General features: G+C 43.1%; 1 protein-coding gene across 1 annotated transcript; it reads right to left on the bottom strand.

Annotated features, from left to right (window-relative positions):
* Positions 1 to 7,935: 7,935 nt before the first annotated feature.
* wdr93 (WD repeat domain 93) lies at positions 7,936 to 21,779 on the bottom strand (the record flags this gene model as incomplete). The annotated part of the gene is made up of 15 exons (XM_080539693.1): positions 7,936 to 7,942; positions 8,029 to 8,200; positions 16,010 to 16,166; positions 16,401 to 16,461; positions 17,698 to 17,920; positions 18,069 to 18,200; positions 18,615 to 18,701; positions 18,845 to 18,915; positions 19,150 to 19,336; positions 19,862 to 19,946; positions 20,280 to 20,371; positions 20,476 to 20,554; positions 20,659 to 20,723; positions 21,003 to 21,204; positions 21,510 to 21,779. The coding sequence occupies 15 exons, from the start codon at positions 21,777 to 21,779 to the stop codon at positions 7,936 to 7,938; spliced, it is 1,890 nt and encodes a 629-aa protein (XP_080395819.1).
* Positions 21,780 to 22,032: the final 253 nt, after the last annotated feature.

The following is a 22,032-nucleotide window of genomic DNA, read 5'->3' on the forward strand; positions in this document are numbered from 1 at the left end:
AGTATATCGTATACAGTATATACAGTATATATAAGTACAGTATATCGAGCAGCTGAGCTGCATTTGTAAACACGTCAATTTGGGGTCATACGAAGGCCAACCGATTCCATGCTGATGTCCTTATGGAAACACTTCAGTATCAGTGCTGGGCCACTCCAGGCCCCTGGAGGGCAGGCTGAACATTACCACTGATGAGGAACAGCGTTGTTTGCAAAGGGCATGTGTGGGCATGTGACTAGGATGAATGCATAGCTCTGGAAAAGGGATAAAGATAAGGAATGGATATGTAATATTCTAGAAGGAATAACTAACTGTCCAGGCTCCCATGGCTGTAGTTTGTTTGCTATTGTCATTTTCATCTGCAGTGTTCAACTTCATGTTCTTCAAGAGGACAATAACATACTCAACCCTTGGTGGTAAAGACAGAAGGGTATGCCGTAGACTATTTATAGAAACATGCCCTCCTTGAAAGAAAATGTATATCTCTTCAGCTAATGTCATGGATTTTAAATATCTACTGTACCTACTGTACATTAATTTAGCCATTTGATTTATTTTATTTGTTCTGTGAGAGTACTGTCTAGGAATGATATAGTTAGAACATTTTAAATAAGAAAGAAGCTAGTGAAGAACTCAAGATGTAGGCCATCATAGCACCCTGTAATTAGTACTGAATATGTTCTAGGTCATGTGTGTGATGACCCAGAGTGATCCCAGATTAGTCAAATTATATTTAATGGCTAGTTTCATTCATCATCTATGCTTTGATTTTCTGTATTGCAACGTTGATGACTCATCCGATGATGGCTCATTTCATCTAGTATCTAGAAGAGATGCACATGTGTCACATCATCTGCAATTACAGGTAAGAGGACATGTCCAGAGGAAATCACTATAGTCACTATAACCCCATGGACAACATCACAGACAGTCTGATTTGCAATTCATAGCAGTAGCTGCCAACTAAGTGCTATAAAATGAAGTTGAAAACTGTTCATTAATCTTCTGTTTCGGCTCCGCAGACAGAGTAACACCAGGCAGACAGACACCTGCCACTGTCAATCAGAGGCTTCTATCCACACAGAAGTCTGTTGCCTTTGTTGTGTGTGAAGATATTCTTTCTGTCTGAAAATAATTACTCATTTTAATAACTGTGATTTGCATGAACGCCTCAGGTGTCTTTTTCAGGTTATTAGATTTTCTCCATTTTATACACACACAAGAAATGGAACCATGCACACGTCTGAGAATTCGAAGCTCATCAACAAGACTCCAGACTGCTAAACTCTAAGCACAATTTCATTGTTTTCACTCAAATAGAAATTCTAAATCACATTTTTGCAAATCTCTAAGCACAAATCGCATAACTTAGCATACTTTGTTCACCTATAAAACACTGACTTTCAAATTGCCACATCCTAATTACCAATTGGTCTCACTCACTTCTCTGTTCAAACTCAATTGGCAAAACACTTCAATCATGTGTCAGAGCATAAAAGAGGCCTCCGGTGACCTCCACTGTGTTGGGGGAAAGAGTGGAGCAGCATGGAGAACAGAGAGGAAGAGGAGGAGGAAGAGGATATGTCTAATGAAATCCACGCAACTTTGGTTGACCATGTACTCAATCATGGCCTAACAATGACTGAAGCTGGGCAGCGAGTCCAGACGAATTTGAGCCTCTTCGGTTATCTGGGCATTTAGAAATGAGAGTAGGTAAGTAACCACTTCAGTAATCTTCTGTATTCTCTACAGTTATTACAGTAATGTAACTTCATGGTTTCTATGGCTATCTATTAGTGCTTAGAGAAATATAAGTATGTTTGTAATGTTGTTTTGTCTTACATTTATGAAATATGTGTAGCCTATACTGTATCTACTGTATACTGTACTGTATATACTTTTCAGGCAAAGGAGGTGTGTGACGACATCCACACAGACACATGCCAGGGGTTGATCCGCCACGCCAGGTGCTTAGTGTGTCTGGGACAGTCCTTCAACAGACGACCAAAAAGGTCTACAGAAATCCTACCCTGATATAAAACACCATATAATTATATTTTGGGGGACAAAACCAATTTTGATTATATCCTGTCATAGGCCTGTCTCCCTCAAGTCCTTAGACATGGAAGCGGCCATACAAACCAGGTTTAAAACGAATTAATGTTGCATTTGGTTCAGGCTTTAAGAATGGCTTTTGGTAATTCAAATGGCTGACACTCTGTCTTTCATGCAGAGGCAAACTAATAGCCTAAATAATCTGATATGATCAGTAAACATTGAACAATGTTTTGTATTACTAATGTAATTTTGGGAGGTAAAGGCAGAGGAATGTTACTTTACGGCCCAGTCGTATTGCAGCTGATACATACGGAGAAAGTTAGGCAAGAAGAGGTACTTTCTAAGCTTAGTGAATACCACACACATACTGTACTGTAAAGTGTAACTTTTTCTTTTGAATTTACAGTGCAGGTGAACTACCTCAAATCAGAACACCCTCTTCTTTCTTAGCCTGAAGTGTTCTAAAATATTGTTATATACTCCAATGAACAAATCCATCTGTTAACATGCTTGATGACGACTAACTGATTGAATGGATTAGCCAATATGTAAATGAATGACACACTCAAAGTAATTGAACTGCTGACTGATGTTTCTAGAATTTGGTCACAATTTAGATAATCTCCAGAAGTGGTCACGGCCACCTTATGACACACACACACACACACACACACACACACACACACACACACACACATACACACACACACACACACACACACACACACACACACACACACACACACACACACACACACACACACACTGTGCACTCGAAGCCACTGTAGTACCATCACTTTACTTTATTATTGTAGTATTACTTATTTTACTTATTTACTTTACTTATTATTGTGATTTTGTATCTTGATAATGCAATGTTAATGTTGAGGACCAAAGCCAAAGAATTCTACTCTTGTGTACTCTTGAGAAGAATCTATTCGGATTCGGATTCTGTGCAGATTTTCACCCTAATCCTCAGTGTGTGTAATGATGCTCATGTTGAACCTCTGCATGATCAAGTTTCAGTGTTTGATAATGCTCTTGGGTTGCATGCTGTGCTGTGTGTTAGAAAACCGCCACAGCCAGAGAAATGGCTTACATAATAATAATAATCTGCATCTGTATCTAGCTCAAGACTTACACCTGCTCGCTTAGTGGAAAGACCGAGTGGCCATGACTAAATAAACCACATGATGTCCAATGCCACTTTTCCTTGCAATTATGTGATTGTCAAACATACTGTGATGAATAGATGATTCACCTACAATGATTCACTTACATTCAGACAATTTTATTTATTGTAAGTCCCCATGGATACAAGTGTACACAGTTAGAAAGATCAAAGTAACCATTTTCTACTGACTCCGCAGTATTTGGTCCAGTATTAACCAGTATTTGGTCCAGTATTAACTCATTCATCGGCGCCCCCCTCCCCTCTCTGGAAGAGCTGTACAACACACGCTGCCTCAGGAAGGCCTCCAAGATCTCCAGAGACCCATCCCACCCTGGGAACGAACACTTTGTTCGGCTGCCCTCGGGCAGGCGGTTCAGGACCATGTCCGCAAGGACAAATAGACTGAAGCTCAGCTTCTACCCTAGGGCCATTCAGGCCCTGAACACAGCAACGACCTAGGTTCTAGGCCCTGGACAATCTAGACAATTTGATGGCAGCTACTAGATTGTAATCAAGTGCAATACTGTAACACAACTGTGAACATTTCAAACCTGCAAACTGCGACACTTTAAATGAATGTGCAATAATACTATGTGCAATATGACAACCCTCGTGCACATAAGGTTCAGAGATAGGAAATGTTAGGATATTTATAGCATAGCATAGAGTACAGCGCAGTGTTTTATTTGTATAGTATAGTATAGTGGATAGTGTATATAGCCTTTATTTATGTAAACCAGGTCTTTTCCCTTCTTGTTTTTAGTATTTTTTTCCTAGCACCAGGGGAGCCCCCCCTCCCAAATTTCGTTGTATGGTACCTGTACTATATTAATGACAATAAAGACCATTCATTCATTCATTCATTCATTCAGTGTTGAGGATTAATAAAGTCGACCCAAAATTGTCAACAAGAGTGCCATGGGTGACTTTATTCACCAGAAATGCATATAAACCCCTCAAAAAGGATCATACATTCATGGAATGAGTAACACAGCTAAACGTGTGGGTAGCGGCCCCCCAAAAATTGCCAAAATCCCCTGCAATATTCTTCTGTTGGTAGGTATTCACTCTCGTTTTGAGCTTCAAGTGCTGGCAGGTGTATGTCAGTCACAGGTGTGTGACTGGCACCTGAATGGCACCTAATTGACAGGAATGATATTCTGGGGCCAGTGGCGATCCCATATCTCCAGAATCTGGGACCTAACTCCATCCTCCATGATGACAACGCTCGCCCCCACAGAGCCAGGATCATCACAGAGCACCTCCAGTATTTGGGAGTGGAGAGGGTGGAATGGCCTGCCGTGAGTCCAGACCTCAACCCAATTGAACACTTGTGGGATCAGCTTGGGCGTGCTGTACGTGCCAGAGTGACCAACGCAACCATGTTGGCTGACTTGCGGCAAATCCTAGTTGAGGAATGGGATGCCGTCCCACAGCAGTGTGTGACCAGGCTGGTGACCAGCATGAGGAGGAGGTGCCAAGCTGTTGTGACTGCGTATGGATCTTCCACACACTACTGAGGTCCCTGACAATGTAAAAGTGTAAAAATGGCCAACATGTGTTGTTTTTTCCTTATTACTGTGGGAGAGTGCAATCATCCAATCCACCAAGCAACTCAAAACGAGAGTGAATACCAACAGAAGAATATAGGGGATTTTGGCAAATATTTTTGGGCCGCTACCCACACGTTTATCTGTGTTGCTCATTCCACGAATGCATGATCCTTACAAGTTGTACCTCGTTGTAAAGGTGACTAATCAGGCTTTCCAACGATATAAAATACAATACCAATTGGTATTATTAAAGGGGAGGAATAATCAACAAAAAAAGCGTTTCCGAACTTTTTTTGAGGGGTTTATTATGATGCTTCATTTTGTAGTGTGGTGTATTTTACCATGAATTGCATTAGGGCCCAAGGGGGTTTTATGGCAGCCAGCAAGGCGCCCATACGGGTTGGGACCATTGTAAGCAACCACACACATACTTTGAGTCTCACCCCTCCTGACTAAGTTTAAATTACTTGAAACACACACATACCATGAATTTGTATGGGGCTTTGTAATATTTACATTTACATTGTTGGCATTTGGCAGACGCCTTGTCCCAAGGCAACTTTCTTGTAAATACTTGCAGTACTTGCCTGACCGCTCCCTTTCTCTGAAACAAGGGGGTCTTGCGACAGACCACATGGTCAGACACACACACACCCACACAGGCACGCACACGCACGCGCACACACATACACACACACACACAGAGGTTGAGGAACGATCGATCAGCTCCTTATTGGGGCAAAGGCTGAGGAGGAAGGGGTTGGCTCAAAGGTGAGCTGGGGAGGTATAAAACTTGGAGAGACAGAAGGATCGCTCTCTTTGTCCTCGGAAACCCCCACCGTGATGCCTGTTGTCGATGACCTGATCCTGTGATGACCTGATTGCTGACTTTTTTGAATAAACAGTCTTAATCTTTGCTCAGAACTTTTCCTCATTTTTGACAATCATCAGAAGACGAAAATATACAACAGTAGCCAATCAAAGTATTGTTGCTAGGTAAATACCACATAAAACACTTTGCACTAGGTGGTGAATGTTCCGGAACTCTTTGGCAGTTGGTGAGTTAAGGAGAGAATAAATCGTACGTTCAAAACCCACCATTGCCACCAGTGGGCTTCCTTTGTATGTATGAGAAATATGCATACACTATTCTGCACACTGACATTCAACATGTGCATGCATATATTAACCGTATCTTAATCTAATGTATTTAATGGGTTTCTCAGGGCCTGACAAAGAATTTATGATTAGGCATTTAGTTATTCTAGATCTCCCAAGTCATGAAGTGAGAACAGAAACTTTAAGGATCTAGTTGGCAAACGGCTATTGTTCAACTTCAGAGAGACATACATTACGGTACTTTTTTTAGAAATTTATTTTCTGCATTGAGCACCAGTTGAATCGATGTTCCTATTGGATAATGTCATCTCTAACCCTTTTTAAAGTATTTTTAAATGACAAGTCAAGGACGATAGAGGGTTCACCAGGATGACCAATTCAGATGAGATTTAGCCTACTTTGCTAAAACTGGAAGTAACCAGATTTAACCAAGTCACCTCACAAGACAGATCACAAATATCCACAATATCTTCTTCCATTGCCCTGTCACCAGGCCCCAGTATTTCAAACATGTTTAATCTGGATCAGAATAAATGTTTTTGCTATCCAGGATCAGATTGAGCTGGCTGATTTCCACAATAAGCCTACTACTCAGAATGTGTTACATAGATCTGATCCTGGATAGTAAAAAATAATAATTCTGATCTAGATTAAAAGTTTTGAAATACTGGACATAAGGGTTGCAGATGTAATCCGGTCTGCGGTGTGCATCTGCTTGTGGACATAAGTGCAATGCAAGTAGTGCATCCCGATGGGCAGTCAAGGGTAAAGCTGATGGACCGAATGAATTCTGTGCTCATTTTTGTGGCCTCTATGACTTCAATTCACACTCATGCTCCAATAATGACGTATTTGCTCATGAAAAACATACAAATTGCTGGATTTTAGTCATGTGACAAACTGTAATAGAAATTGAATACATTTTGGAATACATTCTGAAGACAATATAAAAAAAGAAAATCTCCAAAGACAATGTTGTCAAGAAGACCAAAAGACAAACCATAGCTAAAATGACATAACATCATTAAAAACGTGGGAATGTGAGTGTGATAATCTGTTCCTTATCTTGAAGGTTGAATGCTTAAATGAGAATAATGGACCAGATTGCGGCAGTAAGGAGCTAAGAGAGGATTGGATTTCCCTGACGAATCAAGTAATAACGCAGAGGTCTTGAGAGATAGAACATTCTAAGATGATAAGGAAAGTAGCATCGAGGGGTGCTTAGTGGTGTAGCACACTGATGTGCTTACCATATAATCGCAAGGTTGCTGGTTTGATTCTGACCCTTGACATACAGTATCTTGCATGTCTTCCCTCCTCTCTCTCACCCATCCTTCCTGTCAATCTCTACTGTCTCTATCTCAATACAAGTAGAAATTCCCTAAAAAAACAACCGCATACATTTAGAAAAGCAGCATGGAGGGTGGAGGTGGAATCTGTTGAGACAGGAAGCAACAGGTCTACCCACAGTACTGGGGTACTCTCGAGGCCTAGCCACCAACCAGGGTTCCTCCTTATATGGATCTATAATGTAAGAACAACATCATTAATCAGTGGTCTACACATAACACAATCTCTAAAACTCGTTATTTCATTTGGTAACTTAAAGTCTACACACAGCTCCCACACAACGAACAAGCACAGTGTTCCATCGGCATGAAAAGACACTAGGTTTGGAGTGTAGTGGTGTTATATTTACCTAAGACCCCTGCAGGGTTGCTGTGGCGTGAGTATGACGTTTATGCTGGTTATGTAGGACTGCAACAGCATGCTGCTGCAGCTGGTTCCAAGTCTGAGTAATGGCCCTGTTCCTTTCATCCAGAGATAGCACTCTTCACGTAATGGGGTGAAAAGAAAAGAACATGAAATGCATGTGGATCTTTGACAAAACAGCCTTTGTTGTTGATGTTGTCGTGTTCATGTAAGCCAGATTCATAGAGTGTGATTTGCTGTGTGTTTTCCGGGTATGTATCGGGGGGAAAAAAGACTGTTGGTGTACCAACATTCAAATAAGCATAACAATCTGGACTTTCATAATCTAGAAAAAGAGTTTTAAAAATAAGACATAAAAGACTTTTCTTTTACCAGACCCTGTCACAATTGTAAAAAAGGAAACTTACAAACCTTTGTTGGAAATAGAGATTGCAAGCTTCCTCCAGGTCTGAGAGGCCTGTCCCCGGCTGACCCCTCAGTGTATTTCTGTATGGCTCGATGATGTCAAAGTCATTGAAGCGGAAGTCAAAGAGCAGACTCTGTGTGTCCCCTGACTCCAGCGTCTCTTTGGAGTGTTGGTCACCTATAAAAAGCTTGACGTCATTCTACTGAGTAATCTGATAATAATCTGATAATATATGCCATTTAGCTGATGCTTTTATCAAAAGCGACTTACATTGCAGTGAGTGCATACATGTTTCAGTATAGGCTGTGTCTAAATAAAGTGCTATAACCTAAAGTCCTCTAGATGTGTGCCTATAGCCTAATGACACTTATTTTCAACATTGCTCTGGGATCCCACATGTTAGTCTATGAATCTTATTTTGGGATAGCCACACAGCCTGTTTGCATTTGATAAGGAACAATTAAATTTGATTAATTGGTTTGGATATAATGGTGGTAGTGTCTTACTTGTTGTCAAGGGTTTCTATAGTTACCACCAGATCAAAATATAAAATTAAATTGTTTAATCCTGATTGATTCCTGAATGATGTAGCTGATCTTCCCAAGTGTTTATCTCCAGTTCAAACAGGGTAAAGTAGGCCCAGATGGAAAAGAGCTCATCCCCCAAGAGGGTCCAACAGTGAATGGATATGGCTTTGAATGAGCTCCCTCCCCTGCACCTGGTAAGTAGCATGGTTATGTTCAAGACAAGTATATATTACTTTCAAAATACTCTACAATAGAATAACAATGAGAAACACTTATATTACTGTCTCCTCCCGGTGAGATCGGAGAGGGGACTATGACTTGGTCTCTGTCCGTTCGTCACATGTGTTTTCGCCGACACCACCGGGACAATTCTAATGAAACTTGGGTGAATGATGGGCGTTGTCATAGAGATGCGACTATTATGAAATTACGCTGAATGGCCCAATTTTGGAGACACTATTTTGAAAGAAGCGTCTTGCCATAGAGATTGTTAAGGCGTTACGGGCCTAGGCCGATTCGTCACTAAAAACGTTATAATAGGGTGCAAAGTGGAGAGCTAGGAGTGTGTAGCCTAATGCAGTAGGCTACGTTCTGGTAACTCTTCAGTCTGGCTAGAAATGCAGCTGCAGGTGTGTAGCTTAATGCACTAGGCCTATAGCCTAATGAATTTGTGAATAATATTTTGTGAGTGAAGTCTGTCATGTAGAATACAAGAACACTTGGCCTATATCAATACGAAAACCAACACTTGTGTAACCTCACTTTTTTTTTTTACCAAATAATCTGTCTTATCCCATTGGTGAAATTTGTGTTTGAAGTAAAAGTATCCTATATCAATGGAGTTAGTACTATAGTAGCCTAATAGCACCCAAATATTTTTTCTCTTTGGTCACAGAAGGTGATCACACCAAGAGAAAAGCCCTCCCTGTGTGCAATGGGGACCCAGCACTATAAAACCAGTGTCTTAGTAAACAGTTCAGGAATTAATGTCTTGCTTCATTCAATCACTTTCCTTTTATAGAAGGGGGGAACAACATGTTTACTGTACACTTGTATAATGTGTATTAATATAACAATGTATAATAGATTCAACACTGCCTTTAGAGAGCACTCTGTAGAAGAGTCCCCTAGAGATGATGTTGTCTATGCAGGTGTGGCTGACTCCTCTGATGACCTGGGGTGAGATAGAGAGCACCCCCTTCCACCTGGATGGGTCTGACACACCGTATGAGAGAAAGCATGGCTCATCATTTGAATGAATGAATGAATGAATGAATGAATGGTCTTTATTGTCATTAATACAGTACAGGTACCATACAACGAAATTTAGGAGGGGGGGCTCCCCTGGTGCTAGGTAAAAAATACTAAAAACAAGAAGGGAAAAGAGCTGGTTTACATAAATAAAGGATATATACACTATCCACTATACTATACTACTATACTATACATATAAAACACTGTGCTGTACTCTATGCTATGCTATAAATATCCTAACGTTTCCTATCTCTGAACCTTCTGTACACGAGGGTTGTCATATTGCACATAGTATTATTGCACATTCATTTTAAAGTGTCGCAGTTTGCAGGTTTGAAATGTTCACAGTTGTATTTCAGTATTGCACTTGATTACAATCTAATAGCTGCCATCAAATTGTCTAGATTGTCCAGGGCCTAGAACCTAGGTCTTTGCTGTGTTCAGGGCCTGAATGGCCCTAGGGTAGAAGCTGAGCTTCAGTCTATTTGTCCTTGCGGACATGGTCCTGAACCGCCTGCCTGAGGGCAGCCGAACAAAGTGTTCGTTCCCAGGGTGGGATGGGTCTCTGGAGATCTTGGAGGCCTTCCTGAGGCAGCGTGTGTTGTACAGCTCTTCCAGAGAGGGGAAGGGGGGGCCGATGATCTTCTGGGCCGATCTCACGACTCTCTGTAGCGCTTTCCACTCTGCGGCTGTGCAGCTGGAGAACCACACGCAGATGCAGTAGGTGAGGATGCTCTCCACTGTGCAGCGGTAGAAGGTCACAAGCAGCTCCTGTTTGAGGTGGTATTTCCTGAGGACTCTCAGGAAGTAGAGCCGCTGTTGTGCCTTCTTGATGATGGCTGCTGTGTTGGTCTTCCAGGACAGGTCATCCTGTATGTGCACCCCCAGGAATCGGAGAGTTGAGACTCTCTCCACGCTCCCTCCATCGACGAGCAGGGGCTGGACCTCAGATTTTTTCCTCCTGAAGTCCACGATGATTTCCTGGGTCTTTGACTGGTTCAGCAGCAGGTTGTTGACCTTGCACAGCTTGCCCAGCTGTTCCACCTCATCCCTGTACGCCGCCTCGTCCCACCCCGAGATGCAGCCCACCACGGTGGTGTCGTCTGCAAACTTTATGATGGAGTTGCTGGGGGGTGGAGGTGTGGGAGCCCACCCGCACCCTCTGGGGGCGGTCAGACAGGAAGTCCTTGATCCATGCACAGATGGAGTGTGATAGTCCCAGGTCTAGTAGTTTGGTCACTAGCCTGTCTGGAAGGATAGTGTTGAAGGCAGAGCTGAAGTCCACAAAGAGCAGTCTAGCGTAGCTGTTCCCCCTCTCCAGGTGGGATAGAGTGGAGTGGAGAGTCGTCGCGATGGCGTCCTCTGTGGACCTGTGGGCTCTGTAGGCGAACTGGTATGGATCCAGGTTGGGCGGGAGGCGTGTGACTATGTGGGCCCGGACCAGTTTCTCGAAGCACTTCATGATGATTGGTGTGAGTGCCACCGGGCGGTAGTCGTTTAGGCAGCTCAACGTGCTTTTCTTCGGGACTGGGATGATTGTTGAGGTTTTCAGGCAGGGTGGGATGGTGGCCTGGGACAGGGACTGGATGAAGATGTTGGTGAAAACCCCGGCCAGCTGGTCGGCGCAGTCCCTCAGCACCCGTCCCATTTAAGGTACAATCTAATGACTGCCCTTGTACTGTCTACATTTCTCTTGATCTATATGTATATATCTTTTGGTTTTTAAATTGTTGGTTCAAAGCAGTAGATCAATTTGACATTATTTTACATACAGATTCCAGAACCAGGAAGAAGAGAGAGGTTGGGTTTGAAAATGGCTAATGAAGCTGCAGCCAAAAACCGGGCAAAGAAGCTAGAAGCATTGCGAAAGGTCACAGAGAACCTTGCAAGGTAGAGGACATTTCTGGACTATCAATACAACGAATGCTTCCGTTTATCCTCACAGCCTACTGTTGACATTAATGGGTGCAAGTACGCTGCCAATATCACCAAGTGAAACATTTTATAGACAACTGTAAAGTAAAATCATGTAGTGTGTTTTTGTCATACATCTAGCCTTGTTATACTTATTGTGACGTCATAATATGGTTCTCCAAGCCGTTATGACGCAACAGAAAATTTCATAAAGATCAACTTCATACAAATGTTTTAGATAATTCAATGCTACACACATTTGAAACATAATTTACCATGGACAACCAGGGCTGGACTGGCCATCTGGCATACCGGGCATTTGCCCGGTGGGCCGCGGTAGTTTTGGGCCGAGCCGACCGGCAAAATAAAAAAATAAAAATAACGTTTTGTTTTTTGTTTTTTTTACCAGCCGGCCCGGCCGAAAGCTACCATTGAACGGCCCATAAATCGAAACCTACCATTGAACGGCCCATAAATCAGGGACAGCGGCCCATTGGACGGTTTTCGATGCAGACACTGGGCTGGCCCAATCAACAGAGAGAAGGGGGGGGGGGGGTCAGGGGTCACGCACGCACGCAGCACCAGACCTCCGTCTCAGTTTCGCGGTAGTTTTGGGCCGAGCCGGCAGGCAAAATAAATGTAGTTAGCCTGGATAGTTACTAGATAGATACTGAGAGAGATGGAGCGCAAAAGCACACTAAAACGGAAGGGAGGCTGGGAAAAACGTAGGGAGAAAAACAAAAAGAAACTCGAGGCAGATGCTGCCAAATGTGTAAACATTAGGGACATGTTTGCTGCACCCTCAAGTTTACCACAGCAGCAACAGCAACAGGTTGAAGAGGAGGCTGGCAGGGAGGAGCGGGAGCAGGGTACAGATACAGAGGGTTAGGGTTGAAGAGGAGACTAGCAGGGAGGAGCGAGAGCAGGGTACAGATACAGAGGTTTAGGGTTAGGGTTAGGGTTGAAGAGGAGGCTGGCAGGGAGGAGCGGGAGCAGGGTACAGATACAGAGGTTTAGGGTTAGGGTTAGGGTTGAAGAGGAGGCTGGCAGGGAGGAGCGGGAGCAGGGTACAGATACAGAGGATAGAGAGGATACAGAAGAAGCGGGGCCGAGTCAGCCTGTAACCGTTGACCCGGTAAGGAAAATATAGGTAGCTGTTAGGGGTGTAACGGATCGCCCCCCACGGTTCGGCACGCATGTGTACCGCGGATCAATTGCAAAATGTAACCAAGTAATAATATTACTTAATATTAGTTAATATCCCTTGTAAATCACAATGTAGAGTTGCCATGAAAAGATAGACGCGACAGTTGCGTGCTTTGTTTTACTCTAAAGCGCAATGATAGGTTGATAATGGAAAAAAAAATCTAGAACAACAAGGCTGTGTTCGTAAATTCGCTCTGGAATCTGATCACTGAGTACACTGGTCTACTTGCACTGGTACCATTGCTTACTGTATGTAGTCGTCTTTGTAGTGGTTTGGGGGAATACTACAGTTTGTCATATGACTGTACAGCACACAGTATATAAGACGAGTATATAAGGCAAGTATTTTTGTGCTGGTGGGTGTGGTCCGACCGATTGGGGTGGGCCTGTCTGGGCCAAAAATGCCAGGGCCTAATTTTTGTCCCAGTCCAGCCCTGTGGACAACTCACAGGTGTTGAAGAAACGAGGATATACATTAGGCATCAGTGTAGGGGAGGGATCATACTCCAAAGTAAGATCCGCTTATTCTGAGCGTCTGAAGAACAGTGTTGCCGTTAAGATTATCAGCAGAAAAAACTCACCAGACAATTTCTTGGAGAAATTCTTGCCCCGGGAACTGGAGATCCTCGCATCCCTAAGCCACCCCAACATCGTTAAGATCTTCGAGATTTTCGAGACATCGGAAGGAAAGGTGTTTATGATTATGGAGCTTGGTGTGCAAGGGGACTTACAGCAGTTCATCAAAGTCAGAGGTGCTTTACCGGAGGATTTCTGCAATAAAGTATTCCGACAGCTGTCACATGCAATCAAATTTGCACACGACTTAGACGTTGTCCACAGAGACTTGAAATGTGAAAACCTACTCTTGGACAAGGACTTCCACCTCAAAGTGTCAGACTTTGGATTCGCCAGGAGAATCGATTACGATGATGATGGACAAATGATCCTCAGTAAAACTTTCTGTGGCACCGCAGTCTATGCAGCACCAGAGGTTTTAGAGGGAATCCCATACAACCCCAAATTGTATGACGTGTGGAGCATGGGCGTGGTTCTATTCGCAATACTCTGTGGATGTTTGCCATATGACGAATCCAACATTAAGAAGATGCTGAAGATACAGAAAAAACATTATGTTGACTTCGGAAGCAGGAATGTACCGTCAGAGTGCAAAGACCTGATCCATCGGATGGGTGACCCTGCGAATTGAGATTGATGTCATTCTCGAGCATGCCTGGATGCAGGGTGAATCCAAATCACACAAAGGGAATAAGAACGATGGGCCTTCCACTTCTAAAGCATGCTCCAAAAATGAAAAGCATGCTGAAGGTAATGAAAACAAGAAAGGGGCTAAAGCTGAGGAATCGGATCCTAAACCCATGTAGAGCAAAGATGTTGCTGGACCATCTATAAGAGGGTCAAGGAAAAGGCAACCTCCCCTGTTACAAGTCAAGACATACCTGAAGATTCATGACTCAATTAGACCAAAATAGTGCATAATAAATGGAGCATACATCATTGTATCGCCCATCTCTAGTATATTCAATGCTCAATATTTCAGTTTTACAAACAAATCATGAACTTCCAAATATTCCTGAATAGAGTTTGTATTCAGCCTCTTTCCCCTCCTCTATGCACATACCGTTCTACCAGGTTTTCCTAAAACATTGGCTAAGGTATAAAAAAAAATGGCATGTCATTTTCTTGACAACTTGCTTGAAATCATGGAATCCGCTTTCCTCAAAATCCAACTGTTCTCTCTCAGTTTTGCCCCCCCCCCCCCCCCCCCCCCCCCCACCCCCCATCAGAAGAAGTCTGCGCTCTCAGTTTTGCCCCCCCCCCAGGGGAGTCTTGCAGCCTGCTCCTCTGTGTGAGGGTGAGGGGGTATAGCTTGCCCTTAGAGCTTTGTCTGTGTATTTGCTGGACGTCCGGTTTACAAGCCTCTGAAGGGCAGGAGTCAGTGCTGGGCTCAGGCCTTTCGGGGTGAGACTACAAGACAGACATTAGGGCATTCCTCGGCAACCAGTGCAAATAATAGCAGAGCACATGCAATGGCACATTGAATGGCATCCAAAATAGTGCTTGATAAAGGGTTCAAATGGGACAGACAAATGTTGGCGTTTTGCCAAAAACAATGATAAATGTATTAGCAATGGTCTCAGCAGCCAATGTAGGTGATAAGTGAACTGTATCAAATAATCAACAACTAAAAGTTTACACCAACACACACACAACTGATATAATAAAGTAGTTATAGTTGCATAATTAGCCGAGTTGGTAATAAATGAAGTTCATTTGTAGAGATTGTATTTAAATGAATTGCAATTTTGCAATCACTGCATTGTAAGTGTATCACTCTCTGGATACATTAGTGTAAGTATCACATTGTGTTCAACAAATAACCTTGCAAACCTCCGCTCCCCAACCCTCCAGCTGATAGGCTATGTTGCGTGTTTGGGATTGTTGTGATGGGAGGACGGAGCCATCTTGTTAGATTTCCCTTTTGGTATACAGTGGACAGGCCGAACCATTTTTTTTTTGCTTAGAATAATTATGTAGGTTGCAATTCAACAACATTACATTCATTTCCATGTTTGGTATATTTCTGCCGCCCCTCCTAACGTCTATGAATGGGTAGAAACTATTTTCGGCGCTGTTAGGGTCGAAGGCAACGGTGGTTCTCTGATCTCACATTTATTTTATTTCTGAGTAGAGTAGTTACTATGAATGGAGGATAAACGTTGCCGAAGGCTGACAGCAGCAGTTTCGTCCTTCTTGCTCTGCTCTTCGTCCTCACTTAAAGGACCCACCATGGACAGGTAAAGCAGGTGAAATTTTGAGCCAGGAAAAACCCTGTATATGCTCCCAGCGGGAATCGAACCCACAATCTAAGCATTGTTAGCGCCATGCTCTACCAACTGAGCCACAGAGGACCACATGAGGACATGCTTTGACGCCTTTATTTTCCTGCTCCCCATTTACAATCGACCACGCCACAGATCAGTGAGTATAAATTAATACGCCATCTAATATCTAGGTGATAAATATACTATACTACACCATTATATAGAGACAAAGGCACACATACCTCGTATGAACAGAGCCTGTTGCACCAGGTCAAGTGAGAACACTGGTTCCCATGGAGTTGCCAGAAGATGCTTGTCAGGGAGTGACAGGCGGCACAGTACGCGTTGGTTGACAACGTCGTGGAGGAGGATGTTTCCATTCCTTTGCATGAGCAGAGCCTGAACAAACCATTCAACATAATGACTCGAACAGAAAACAGATTAACGGCATAACAGAGAAACATTATTGCACAGAATTCCAAGCCCTCATAATTGTCTTTCAAATGGAAAGAGGCATAACGGGCCAGTGGTCACACAGCGTGGGCTAATTAAGTATCACAGCAGTCTAGTCAATTACCACAGCTGATAGGGAAACAGAGGGAAATGAGAACCAACAACGTAAGCCTGACTCACCAAGCCTTTCAGGAAAGGCACAGAGGCAATGGCGGTGGGGAAGCTCCCTGGTTCTGAGGGTCTAACAGTGAGAGAGCTGTTAGTAAACTCATCATCTACTTGTAAATGGATGGTACATGGACTGCACTTATATAGTGCTTTATTCCAAAGCACTTTACAATGGCCTCTCATTCACCAATTCACAAACGCATTCACACACCAATGGTGGCAAGCTACCATGCAAGGCGCCGGCCTGCTCATTCGGGAGCAATTTGGGGTTCAGTGTCTTGCCCCAGGACACCTCGACACGTGGACAGGAGGAGCCGGGGATCAAACCACCGACCTTGCGATCATTAGACGCCAGCTCTACCTCCTGAGCCACAGCCGCCCAACAGTGACTACTTGTGTAACATTTTGTATTGTACTGGACGTCAGTGCTTGTGTGACTTAAAATAGATAACCACTAGCATATGTATACATTCAAGTAGCATTCATTGTGTACCCTTTTATATGTCAATGCTTGTGTGACTTAAAATAGATAACCACTTGCACACATTCCGTACATTCATGTTCTATTCATTGTGTACCCTTTTGTACTGTATCAATGCTTCTGTGACTTGCCATGGGCAGAATCATGCATCTTTGTACAATCAACTACAATAACATAAGGCTTTAAGATGAGATTACTGTGGCCAAACTCTCTCTACCAGCGGAGGCTGGTGGAGAGGACAGGCTTGTTGTAATGCATTGAATGGAACGAGGAACGGTACTGTATCAAACACATGTGGTTGATACCATTCCTTATTCCGTTCCATGCATTACAATGAGCCCATCTTTGCAATGCAATTACATGCATTAGTATGAGCCTGACTACAGTATGACTCCGGGCATCTCTGCATGGCTCTATGGATAACGACTACACATTTGGAAGCTTTGTTTGATTAAAAGTACATGACATGGCTAGTAGAATCTGACTGTAAACCAACAACTGTTAAAGGCAGTAGTGGAACCCCTGATATTAGTCTTGACCAGATAATTTTTTAATCATGTTTTCAATACTCTTTCACTCATTTACTGTTATTCCTTGTATGTTTTTTAATTGTAATTTTTTATATTAATCTGTTACTTTTTATTTGTTTTGCACTGTATTCTTAATCTGTTCTTTTGTGCTGTATTATACAGCACTTTGAGCTGCATTCTTCTGTATGAAAGGTGCTACATAAATAAAGCTTATTATTATTATTATTATTATTATTATTATTATTATTATTATTATTATTATTATCTTTATTATTCTATCACTAGCACTGTAGCATACCTCTCTGTTAGCTGTGTGGCGTGGGAGTCTGTTCCTCTCCCGGAAGTGAGCACATGGCACGTTCCACTCTTACAGGTCACCAGAAGGTGGATGTTGGTCTGACAGGGCCCCTGACAGGGGAGGGAAGCCCCAGCAGCAGAACCGGGGCCAGGCCAGTAATCCAACAACACTATCTTGCTGAGAGCACTGTCTGCTGACACTTGGAGAACGGACAGCTGAATCCCTGAAGAGAATAGTTGGGGGGGTGGGGGTGGGGGGGTGTTAATCCTAAAGCACATAATAAAAACTGAAACACTGTAGTATGGCTCTCATCTAGGCTGTATTGACGCATGTTGACGCTTGATAACAGACTCGACATTAAAAAGCATTACCTAAATGCCTGTCCCATACGGTCACCAGCTCAGTGGCCAGTCCAAGAGCAATGTATTTTGTGCAGCTGCTTACAACAGAGCAGAGGATCTCCTGTGCGTTGGGCCACAGCACATCTGGCTTGGACTCTGCATCTAAATAGGAGAAATAGCAGTACTGTGAGCTTTTACACTGCCACCTGCTGATGGAGAACGGCAAATACACACAGAACACACACCAAGAGATTAGTCGTTCCCTGAATATCTGAGACTATGGCAAAGCATTTTGGGGGGCGGCTGTGGCGCAGGAGGTAGAGCCGCCGTCTAACGATCACAAGGTTGGCAGATCAGCGGTTCGATCCCCGGCTGGCCACATGTCGAAGTGTCCTTGGGCAAGACACTGAACCCCAAATAACCTTGCAAATCTCCGCTTCCCAACCCATAGCTGATAGGCTATGTTGCGTGTTTGACCCTGGCTGAGTCTACTCCACCCTAGTATATGGATGAGGTTCTTATTCAAGAGGAATACAGACACAGATATTCTTATCTCTTCTTCTCATCCCTACCTACCTGGTTTATCCTTGGGGGCTTTGCACAGCAAGTACTGGAGAAGATTATGGCTGCCACTCCACCACATACACACAGCAACAGGCACTCCTGTGGAGACAGCGGGACATTTATTGGAGAGGCTTCACTGACTGTAACTACAGTATGATTGGAATTCTATTAGTGAGTTGTTGTTTTTTTAAGAAAAAACAAAAGGTAACAAAATGCAATTTGCGTATTTGGTCATAACCAACCTGGTTGGGGCTTCATACCGCCTAAGAATGGAAACATCCCCCCAGGTAGGAGAAAGTGACTTGTGCAATGGCTGAAAAGAAATAAATAATCATCTTAGTGGTTACAAGAGACAGACACTGGTTAAACAGGGTGAGACAAAGCCTCAGGACACCAACCTGATCAAAAGCTATGCCCCATGAAATAACCTGTTATTTATCTTTGCAACAATACCATATTCAGGCTAAAGGACCAGCCCTAAGCTTAGACACATCCATTCCAAAAGTGTTTACCTGGATCTTTCCTCATCCATCCAAAACATGTTTACCTGGGTCTTTCCTCTATCTGTGTTGTCTTGCTGGGGTTTTTAATGAAGTATCTTCTGTACGAAGACTTAAACACAGCGTCCTGGTCTTCCCATTGGCGGCTGCTAATCAGGTGGTTCTGTCCAGATCCTATCACAGTCCCATCCTCTGTCTTCTGTAAGACTTCAAATGGACTTTTTAATGTGGTCCCTGATAGAACGGAATCAAGCTTTATTTATATATTTAATTATATAGCACCTTTCATATGGGGTAGTGGTGGCCTAGTGGATAGTGAGTTGGACTGGTGATCAGGTCATGAGTTCAAATCCCACCTGAGAACACCACCACTAGTATGCCCTTGAGTAACCATTAAAATGCGCTTTACAGGAAAACAAATAGAAACAGAGAGAGAAAGTTAAAAAGACAACAAGACAAAACATAAGATAAAAAAAAGGGAGGACTGTAGAGACTAATGCATGGTTGTGCATACCTGATTCAACACTTTACTAATTCAACACTTTACTATGAACTGAGTTTACTATAGTGAGTAAGAGTACATGCACTTTTGTTGCGCACCATTTCTTGCACTTTTCTTGCGCAACATTTATGAGACTCTGAATACAACTATGGATTGCTTTCTCCATGCTGGGAGGACAGACATTGAATATCTATGCTTAAGGCATGGTAAGACAACTAACGTCTGTTTATTTTTGACAATCTGTTTCTAAGACATACCTGTTTGAGCTTTGCGTGGCTTGATTTTCATGAATACTGCTATAGGCGACAGTTTGATATCTCCAACCCCGGAGGGATGCTGTGTCTGAGGCAGAAAGATGTGTCACACACCAATTCCATGAAAAAGGTGAATTCTTATCACATCTAGTAAGACAATTCAAATGTTATCGTACAACCTGTGTAGTTTTACAATAGAACATTAAAATAAGGTCCACTGGCATTACTTAGTTAAAACTTGATAAACATACATGGAATGCTAGAAGCCAAATCATAAATTGAGAGAGCAACCACTTTGGTGTCTTGACTTATAATAATAAACAAATTCCTAATTTACGTAATTTAGCCTATGCGTCTGACAAACAGTAATTCATGATGATGCATGATTCAGGCTTGGGTAATGACAGTTCGCGTAAATCACCTGTTTCTGTGAGGATGCCTGCATCGTCTCCAGTTCCTTCAGCCATAACTCTTTGGGGAACCGGTAGATTTCCAGCCAATGAGTACCACTGCCTGATGAAAGGCATGATGAGATTAAAAAACGCATAAGAAAGTAATGAAAACAAACAGATCTAATCAGTAATGATAACATGTAGTACTGTGCCAGTGGACCTTACAGCTCATTGAAGCAGCTCCAAAATCTCCTCCTTGGGACAGTTCGAATTTCGTGCAGACATGTCTCTGGTTTATGTCCTCCTGTTCAGATGATATGATCAAGAATCATGTAATGATATACTGGGCTGAAATGGCATTAAATGTACTCATAAATAAATCTCCTGTTTACCCACACTACTACTCACTGTTTCATTAATAACTTTGACCAGGTAGATGCTTTCTGCGTGATATGCAAACAGCCTCGCAACACCTGCAGTGATGTTCAAGAGGGGTGGAGGGTTGCAGGCAAGGTGAATTGGAAAAAAATATGAAATCATTATGATACCACATCATAATTTCTATTTCTGGACAGTCAATTAGCTGGAGAATAACCACATAGCCTGAGAGGGAGGGAGAGAGAGAGAGAGAGAGAGAGAGAGAGAGAGAGAGAGAGAGAGAGAGAGAGAGAGAGAGAGAGAGAGAGAGAGAGAGAGAGAGAGAGAGAGAGAGAGAGAGAGAGAGAGAGGCCCACTACGAAAAGGTGCTATACCCATGTCATCCACTGCGCCGATGAGATAAGCCATCTCCCCGAGACAGGTGATGTGAACGGATGTGATTTCCACCCTGTCCTGCCGCCATGCCGAGACACAGAGGAGAGAGGAAGAGCTGCTAACTGACAGGCCCTGGGAGTGACCCATAAATAGATATCGGCCATTCTCAGAGCACGCTAAGCAGTTTGTCCTGGTTGGGAGCTGTGGAAACAAGTATTTCAGTAGGCTTTCATCATGTTTTTCTTTTTTTTACTATGACAACTCAGAGATGTCATTCTAAATGGCATATGGGGGATGGTTTCCCAAAAACAAAACCATCCTAGTCCTGACTCGGACTCAATTGCACTTTCAATGGAGAACCTCTATTGAGGATGCCTTTTTAGTCTAGGATATGGCTTAATTCAAGTTTCTAGGGGGGTAGTACTAGACTAGCCCCAGAGTGTAATTATAGAGGAGCAAAGCCTCTTTTAAAGATACAAGTGAGTGTGTATATATAGATAGGCTACCTTGACATCCCCTGTGAGCTCCAGGACAGGGATTTTTTGCTTTGACTGCTCTGCTACCCTGATGGTCTCTCTCTCTGAGATGGTGTCCCAGGCCCTGTCGACCAGTCTGTCCAGAACCTTGCCAATCATTCGGAATGGCTGTGGCAGCTGGTCCTGAAGTTGATCTGGGTCCATCAGGAAAGTGTCATTATTATCGTCATCCTCACCTCTGCCGTTATCCGAGGGCTCTGGGATACCCACCACAGGGCCTTTTCTTACATAGACCGGCATCCTAAGAACATTAATGACATTTTGAACAACATATAAAACTGTGCTTGATTGTTGCAGGACATCCTCAAGAAACACCCACGGTTTGCATTATTCTGTCTTTGGCAACACGTGACTGACTGAGGAGCTGCCGGACAGCTAACGTAGCTAGCAGATGGCTAGCTAAACTACTACGTTTTAGTTTACTCTTTAAGGCTGCAGGACTCATTCTACATTTGCATTAACATTTTTGGCATTTAGCAGACGTCTTATTCTA

The sequence above is a fragment of the Nansenia antarctica genome, assembly GCF_963989245.1.
Source record: "Nansenia antarctica genome assembly, chromosome: 9".
In the NCBI taxonomy this organism is placed as follows: domain Eukaryota; kingdom Metazoa; phylum Chordata; class Actinopteri; order Argentiniformes; family Microstomatidae; genus Nansenia; species Nansenia antarctica.